This window comes from Daucus carota, chromosome 2 (genome assembly GCF_001625215.2).
Source record: "Daucus carota subsp. sativus chromosome 2, DH1 v3.0, whole genome shotgun sequence".
In the NCBI taxonomy this organism is placed as follows: Eukaryota; Viridiplantae; Streptophyta; class Magnoliopsida; order Apiales; family Apiaceae; genus Daucus; species Daucus carota.
In genome coordinates this window covers 20,564,608-20,574,069 of record NC_030382.2, presented here as the reverse complement: position 1 = coordinate 20,574,069, position 9,462 = coordinate 20,564,608, and the positions used below count along the sequence as shown (strand labels likewise).

General features: G+C 34.7%; 1 protein-coding gene across 1 annotated transcript in view; it reads left to right on the top strand.

The window, feature by feature from the left end:
• Positions 1-2,411: 2,411 nt before the first annotated feature.
• Positions 2,412-9,462, top strand: part of LOC108207181 (protein FAR1-RELATED SEQUENCE 5-like) — a 33,646-nt gene continuing 26,595 nt past the window's right edge. Inside the window, exon 1 of the mRNA XM_064086733.1 lies at positions 2,412-2,526. Within this exon, the coding sequence (XP_063942803.1) occupies positions 2,412-2,526 (115 nt within the window). The remainder of the gene's footprint in view (positions 2,527-9,462) is intronic.

Below are 9,462 nucleotides of genomic sequence, written 5' to 3'. Positions count from 1 at the left end.
ATTTCAAAAATCTTAAAATATATCGTATAATTTCACCAACAGATTTTGATGGATTTAAAACAATCTCAACTAAATATCATAAATTTTTATGGAAATTTAAAATCCTTAATGAATACCGGTAGATTTTGTAGCATAATATAGAATCCCAATTAAATACGTCCTATATTCTTTTACATTTAGTGGCAAAAAAAATAAATTACTCTCTTACATTTAAAATCTTAGTTAAATATGCGGTCTAAAATTAATTAAAAAAATTTCTATTTTGGAGAAAAGTTATCAATATATAAAGTGGTCCATAATAGGACCTCGTCAAAATTTATGATCCGACTCAAATGAAATAAACTGAATATATATTAAGCAAAAAATAACAAATCACTTAATCTAAAATTGAAACTGGTGAAAAAATGTCTTAATAGAAAAAACAACTTTCTTTCATCTTAATACACCCCCTTAATCTTTTATTCTTTTTCCTAAAAATCATCTTTAAAATTATTTCAAAAATGCTTCCCAAATCTTTAATTTCCTTCTATAAATCTTACTTTTAGAATTAAATAGGGTTATTCAATTGAGATTAAGAAAAAATCATTCATAATCTTGGTATATTTACCTCGAATTTTTAAAATTGCATCTAAATCTTGGGGGTAGTCAATTGGGATCTTAGTATATCCAATAAAATCTAGTTATATTCTATTATAATTTTAATTATACTTAGAAAACATGAATTTTATGAGATTGTTCGGGCTATTTTATAGTGTTTGAAATTTCATCATAATTTTTGAGATTTTGAGTATTCAAAAATCCGCATAAAATCAAAATCAGATATAATCCATTAAAATCTATGGATTATTACCAATCCATTAAATTCCGAGTTAAATAATCTTAATCCTTTCCTTTTTCTACATATTATCATAAATTTATTTGAAAGAATTTTCATAAATCTATGATTACCTTTTTAAATCTTACTTCTAAATTAATCATAATCCTTTATACCATTCTATATCTCTATACCACAAATATAAATCGTTTAAAATAAATCTTCATGTTTTGCACCAAAAAGTAGAAATTCAGAAGTCCAACTCTTTTTGTCTAGAGGGGCTTTCCAAACTTCTGATATGAATTCAAACGTAGGCATTTTATTATGTAGAGATGAAGCCAACTGCTTAGCTTTTGAAACTAACATCCCCACTTTTCAGAATATTAAAATTAAATTCAAAACTCAAAAACAATATAATTTATTAATCTAAAATTCTATTATAGATGGTATTATAACCATTTTGTAAGGTATTTCTGACCATTGTTGTTAGGAATCAATAATTTTTGATGATAACATAAACATTTTGTAACATGTCTTACTTAGAATCTTTATCAAATTTCAGTTGTAATTGTTATATTTCTTATCTTTGGGAATTATCAACGGATGGGTAGAATAGGATGGCTAATTGTAAATATCCAATGCCATGTAATTTTATCTAAGTGAAGGATATTCAACTGATGAGATGTAACTATTCAACTGATGAAGACTGGATGATGTTTCAACTGATGAAAATCAAGCATTCAACTGAAGACAAAGTATTCAACTGATGATGCTGAGGAATTCAACTGATGAGACTGGAACAGCATTCAACTGATGGAGTTTGTAATTCATTCAACTGATGAGCCTGGCATTCAACTGATAAAGTCAAGAGCAGTTGAAAGCAACCAGAACTTTCAACTGATGAAGCAAAGAGTAGTTGAAAGTGACTAGAGCTTAAGTCTGACAAATCACATGGATCGAATTACACTAAAATAGACATGGAAGCCTAATTAGGAAAATAAAGAAGAAGCAGAAACATACTTATCTCATGCAGTGCAATCTGGATCAAATCAAGATGATGGTCAAAGATGAAGACATCTCAGAAAGCATGCATAAGACAAAGTTGTGCAGCATTGTTTTTAGATTAGAGTGCATTTTGTAATCTAGCTAAAAGCTTTGTAAAACTTGGAGTATATAACCAAGTTAGAAGCATCAGTTGAACTTGTTCAAATTACTTGAGAGAAAAATCTGAGAGTTAGAACTTGTTTGAGTGATGAACCAGCAGCTGTGCGAATTGTAATCAATCCATAGATTCTTCTATATAAAATCTCACGGGTGGATCATTCAATCCACCCGTATTTTTAAATACTTGGTGTTTTCTGTTTTACTGTGATTAAGTGTATTGTTCCTTGAATCTTTTAATTTGTAAAAGATTGTATTCAACCCCCCCTTCTACAATCTTTCTTATAGTTGGTGTAAAATAACAATTGGTATCAGAGCCAGGTTCCTAACAAACAGGGAAAAAGATCAACACTGCTAAAGAAAGATGGGAAAGAAGGATGCTGGAGTGAAGATTCCTGTTCTTGACAAAGACAACTATTTTCACTGGAAAGTGAGAATGCATCTGCATTTGTTGTCCATTGATGAAAGCTATGTGAACTGCATTGAAAAAGGACCTCATGTCCCCACGAAGATCTGCACCAGTATGGGAGCTGATGGTGAAGACATGGCAGGTAAGATGATTCCAAAACCTATCCATGAATATTCTCAAGAAGATACTGAAGAAGTGCACAAGGACAAGAAAACCATGAACCTTCTGTTCAATGGTTTGGATCAAGAAATGATTAATAGTGTTATCAGCTGCACAAGTGCCAAAGAAGTTTGGGACACCATCAGGACCATCTGTGAAGGGAATGAGCAAGTGAGAGAGAACAAAATGCAGCTTCTGATTCAACAATATGAGTCATTCCATTTCAAGGCTGGTGAAAGTTTGAGTGATACATTTAACAGATTTCAAAAACTGTTAAATGGTCTAAAGCTCTTTGGAAGAGTATATCAAGTTAAGGATTGAAACTTGAAATTCTTAAGAGCTCTTCCCAAAGAATGGAAACCCATGACAGTCTCTCTCAGAAATACACAAGAATTTAAAGACTATACTCTAGAGAGACTGTATGGAACCTTAAAGACTTATGAGCTTGAAATGGAGCAAGATGAAGAAATTGAGAAAAGCCAAAAGAAAGGGCATTCATCTGTGGCTCTAGTTGCATCTCTAGAGGATACTGTCAAGGACAAGGGAAAGTCTCAAGTTGAAGAAACTGAGAAGTTGGTCAAAGAGGAGAGCTCAGAGTCAAGCAAAGGAAAAAGAAAAGAGAAAGATGTAGTTGATTCTGGTGAAGAAAGTGATGGAATTGATGAGCATCTAGCCTTCCTGTCAAGAAGATTCTCCAAACTAAAATTCAAAAAGAATTTTAATTCTGCAAAATCATTTAAAGGCAATCCCAAGTCTGATAGAAGCATGGTAGACAGATCAAAATTCAAGTGCTTCAACTGTGGGAATGCAGGTCACTTTGCAAATGAGTGCAGAAAGCCTAAAGTTAAGAAGAAGTCAAGTGAAAACATTGACTACAAAAAGAAATATTATGAACTTCTCAAACAAAAGGAAAAAGCATTCATCACAAAGGATGATTGGGCAGCTGGAGATGATTCTGATGAAGAGGAGGAGTTTGTCAATCTAGCTCTAATGGCCAACTCCACAGATCAGGAAGAAAACACTGGAAGCAGTAGTCAGGTATTTACTACAAACCTAGTTGAGTTAACTAAAGATGAATGCAATGCTACCATAAATGAAATGTCTACAGAATTGTATCATTTGCATGTTTCTTTAAAATCTCTCACTAAGGAAAATAGTAGGATTAAGGAAGCTAACACCTTCCTTAGTGATAGAAACAGTGCCTTAGAAGCTCAATTTATTGAGTTTGAGAAGCTGAAAATTGAGTGTCAGACAGCCAAGGATGATCTCTTGGTTGTTCTGAAAAGAGAAGAGATCATAAGAAAGCAGCTTGATAAGGAACAAGAGATTATTGCCAAATGGAAATCTGGAAGAGATGCTTCCACCAATATCATTAACATGCAAGGTAGAGAGACTTTTGTAGAAAATGAATGGAAGAGGAATAAGAAAGTGCTTGAGGTATCTGAGAACAGTTCAAGTGATGAGAATACTGATGATGATCATCAGTTGAAAAGCAAAGTCTCGACTGATGAGAGTCATCAGTTGAACAAAAACTCATCAGTTGACAAGAATGTTCTCAAGAAGCTTAACAAGAAATATGGTCCTGTTAAAAAGAATTTTGTTAAAGGTGAGAATAGTTCTTCTGAGACCAGTGATAGTGTTAATAACACTCTTAATTCCAGTAACAAGAACAAGAAGAAGTTGGATACTAGTGAGCATAAATCTGAGGAGACTAGAAAGAAGAAAGGAAATAGAAATGGCAAAATAGGAGTTAACAAGCACACCAATTACACTCCCAATGCTAGTGCTCTTAGGAAAACCTGCAGTAAGTGTGGTAGTGTAAATCATTTATCTGCTAATTGTAAAACTGTGATTGCTCCTAATTTATCTCTGCCTATTCCTATGACATCTGTTCCTCACATGAATTTATCTGCTATGAATATGTATGCCTGGTTTATTGCCTCACAATCCTTATTCTCAGCCTAACATGCCATATATGTTCAATCCTTATTTTAATGCCTTTAACATGCCTCAATTTCATTCAAATTTGCATGGAATGAACAATGTATGCATACCCCAAAGACCTGTGTTTGAAAACAGAGTTGATATTCCAATTTCTCAACCAAAAACAAAGATTGAACCAATTCAATCCAAGGAAAAGGTTGAGAAAGTGGAAAAGGCTGTTAAGACTAACAAATCTGGACCCAAAGCAATTTGGGTACCAAAATCAACTTGATCTGTTTGTGAAATGTGTGCAGGGAAACCACAAGAAGAATTTGTGGTACTTGGATAGTGGATGCTCCAGGCACATGACTGGTGATTCCTCCCTGCTCACAAAGTTTGTGGAGAAAGCTGGCCCTAGCATTACCTTTGGAGATGACAACAAAGGATATACTATGGGATATGGCTTGATTGCAAAAGAGAATGTCATCATTGATGAAGTTGCATTGGTGTCTGGTCTTAAGCACAACTTTCTTAGCATCAGTCAGCTCTGTGGCAAAGGTTACAAAGTTAATTTCACTCCTGCAGCCTGTGTTGTCACCAAAGGAGATGACAACAATGTGGTTCTGATTGGACAAAGGAAAGCAAATGTGTATGTAGCTGACTTTAATTCTGTAAAGTCTGAATCTATCACTTGCCTTCTCAGCAAAGCAAGCTCAGATGACAGTTGGCTATGGCATAAGAGATTGTCTCATCTAAATATCAAAACCTTGAATGAGTTAGTAAAGAAGGACTTGGTAAGAGGTCTACCTAAGCTGGAATTCTCCAAAGATGGACTTTGTGGAGCTTGTCAGCTAGGAAAGCAAAAGAGAAGCTCTTTCAAAAGCAAATCTCTTTCATCAATTGTGAAGCCCCTTCAGCTCTTGCATATGGATTTATTTGGACCAGTCAACATAATGTCCATTTCAAAGAAGAAATATTGCTTAGTGATTGTTGATGATTTTTCAAAATTTACTTGGACTTTCTTCCTGCATTCTAAGGATGAAGCTGGGAAAATCATCATCAATCATATCAAGGCATTAAACAACAATCCAGATGTCAAAGTTGGAAGGATAAGAAGTGACAATGGAACAGAATTCAAGAACTCTGTGATGAAAGAATTTTGTGAAGAAGAGGGAATTATTCATGAGTTCTCTGCACCAAGAACTCCACAACAAAATGGTGTTGTTGAAAGGAAGAATAGAACTCTTATTGAGGCTGCAAGAACCATGATTAATGAAGCTCAACTTCCAACCTATTTTTGGGCTGAAGCTGTGAACACTGCTTGTTTCACTCAAAACATTTCACTAATTACCAAACCTCATAATCTAACTCCCTTCCAACTCTTCAAAGGAAAGAAGCCAACAATTAGCTTTCTTCATGTATTTGGATGCAGATGTTATGTTCTAAGAAATCAAGGTGAAAATCTTGGAAAATTTGAGGCCAAGGCAGATGAAGCTATTTTTGTTGGATACTTTGATGGAAAATCATTTAGAGTATATAATCTGAGAACCAACATTGTTATGGAATCAATCCATGTAGTTTTTGATGATAAGAAGATTCAAGGATTCTCAGATGAAGGATTTCATGATAATCTCAGATTTGAGAATGAAGGTGAAGGTGATCTGTATGACAGTGGTGATGATGATGACATTATTCAAAATGTTGGAATTAATCCTGGAATTAATGTTCCAACTGATGACTCTCCGGTGCAAGAAACAACTGCCATTGGAAATTCAACTGAAGCATCAGTTGAAACTACATTGGAGGGATCAGTTGAAACACCTCAAGGATCATCAGTTGAAAGAATGTCTCAAAGTTTCAATCAGTCTAGAAATAATGAGATGTCAAATTTAGGGGGAGCTTTCCAACATGGAAACTTGAACTTCAATAATGAAGCCACATCATCAAGACAATCACTTCCACCACAAAGAAAGTGGACAAGGGATCATCCCTTTGAGCTAATTATTGGAGATGCAAATGCATCTGTACAAACAAGAAGAGCAACTCAAGATGAGTGTTTGTACAGTGCATTCCTTTCACAGGATGAACCTAAAGTCATAGAAGATGCTCTCAAAGATGCTAATTGGGTTCTTGCTATGCAAGAAGAATTAAATCAATTTGAGAGAAACAATGTATGGAAGCTGGTACCCAAACCTAAAAACAGAACAATTGTAGGAACAAGGTGGGTATTCAGAAACAAGGTGGATGAGAATGGAGTTGTCACCAGAAACAAGGCAAGGCTTGTTGCTAAAGGATACTCTCAATCTGAAGGAATTGATTTTGATGAGACCTGTGCACCAGTTGCAAGACTGGAAGCAATAAGAATCTTCCTGGCCTATGCTGCTCATGCAAACTTTAAAGTTTATCAAATGGATGTCAAGAGTGCTTTTCTAAATGGTGAACTGGAAGAGGAGGTATATGTCAGTCAGCCTCCTGGTTTTGAAGATCCAGAATTTCCAGAGTATGTTTACTTTTTATTAAAAGCACTCTATGGACTAAAGCAAGCACCAAGGGCATGGTATGACACTCTGTCTCAATTCTTGTTAGATAATCTTTTTTCCAGAGGAACTGTGGATAAAACACTATTTTACAGAAATGTAAATGGTGCCTTTATTCTGGTTCAAATTTATGTAGATGATATAATTTTTGGTTCTACAGATGAGAAACTTTGCAAGAAATTTGCAAATCTAATGAAAAGTCAGTATGAAATGAGCATGATGGGAGAGCTCACCTACTTTCTTGGTTTACAAGTTAAACAAGTAAAGGAAGGTATATTCATAAATCAAACTAAGTACATCTATGATCTACTTAAAAAGTTTGATTTATTGGATTGCAAAGAAGCTAAGACTCCCATGCCAACAGCCACCAAATTAGAGTTAAGTCCTAATGAGAAATCTGTGGACATCTTTAATTATAGAGGCATGGTTGGTTCTCTTTTATATTTGACAGCTAGTAGACCAGATATTATGTTTTCTACATGCCTCTGTGCTAGATTTCAATCTGATCCTAAAGAATCACATCTTATTGCTATAAAAAGAATATTCAGATATCTTAAGTGAACACCAAATCTTGGTATTTGGTACCCTAAAGACTCTGGATTTGATCTAATTGGATATTCAGATGCTGATTTTGCAGGATGCAAAATTGATAGAAAAAGTACAACAGGCACCTGTCAATTTCTTGGTGACAGATTGATTTCTTGGTTTAGCAAAAAGCAAAATTCTGTATCAACCTCTACAGCTGAGGCTGAGTACATTGCAGCTGGAAGCTGTTGTGCACAATTATTGTGGATGAGAAATCAATTACTTGATTATGGATTAAATCTCTCAAAAATCCCAATATTTTGTGACAACACCAGTGCTATTGCTATAACTGAAAATCCAGTACAACACTCAAGAACCAAGCACATTGACATCAAATACCACTTCATAAGAGAACATGTGATGGCTGGTACTGTTGAAATGCATTTTGTTCCAAGTGAAGAACAGATTGCAGATATTTTCACAAAGCCTCTTGATGAATCCACATTCACAAGGTTGGTAAGTAAATTAGGTATGTTAAATTTCTCCTAATTTAGAGTGAATTTTTCTGTAATTTGGCAGCCAGAATTTGATTAATTTTGATTTATCAAAATTGAATTAGTTATAATTCTGGATAAAGTCTATAATATTTCAACTGATGAACTAGTGAAATTGTTTCAACTGATGTTTGAAACAATATCCTCTTGTTTTGTTTTTCATTCAACTGATGACACCAGTTGAAGACGCTTTCAACTGATCTTCATCAGTTGAATAGGAAGTTTAAAGAGGCGCTTATTCCATCCGTTGAAAGCATTATCAGATCTGAGCCGTTGAAATTTCTTTTGTCTCTCTCCTACTTTATACACACGATCGTGTGCGTAATTGTTGTAGAGTTCAATAAGAGTAATTTCTTCTCAACGGTAATTTCTCAGCCAATCACAGCAATTTTCTGTGAAAGTATTTAAGTGTTTTAATTTATTTTCATTTCTTTTCATCTCACTCTTTCGAATTCTTAAAGCTCTCTTCTCTCTCTGTGCAAAAGCAAGCTCTAACTTTCCTTCAAGTTTTCTCTGTAACTGCAATGACACCAATGAAGAAGTATACTGCACCAAGTGGGTTCATTTATGAGAAGAACAACTTCGCATCATTTGTGGATACCAAGGCTGTAGAGGAGAAGGAGTATCACAAGATGATGGAGTTCATCAAGTCAAGCCAGCTCTCTTATGCTATGCTTGAAGCTCCTACCATCTACCATGAAATAGTGGAGGAGATGTGGACCTCTGCGGAGTTTAATAGTGAGAATGAAACTCTAACCTTCTCTATCAATAATGAAATTCATTCTGTTAATGCTGATGTTATGAAAGCATGCTTTAAGATTCCTGAAGATACTGTTTTATCTCTGCCTAGTGATATCCAGTTGGTTAATTTACTTTATGCCATGAATTATGTTTTGCCAACTGATGCCTTAGGTAATATAAAAAGAAGAGGAGAGAATGGAGTTATTTGTGTGATGCATTTATTAAGGCATTCTCTGGTAAAATTAGTAATTTCAATGCTCTTACTTCCCAGATTTTACAAATGCTTTACATGTACCTGACTAATGAATATTTCAACTTTGGTGGTTTGATGATCCAAGAAATTGGGGAGAAACTAGGTGATAAAACTGGTAGACCTAGGAATATTTATTATGTTAGATTTCTCATGATGCTAGCTAATCATCTTAATGAAAAGCTAGTTATCACTAACAAGGAAGCCAAGCTTCCCAGTTTTGTGCAGGAAAAGAGAGTCTTTAAAGACCTCTTTAGGATGAATCTATACCCCTCCTTGGAGGTGGTGTACCTGCCAATAATGGAGGCTGGAAAGGAAAAAGAGGTACATGGCTTTCCTACTACTCTTTCTCAACCCTCACCTTCTTTGCTTTCTGCCATCAGGGCTGT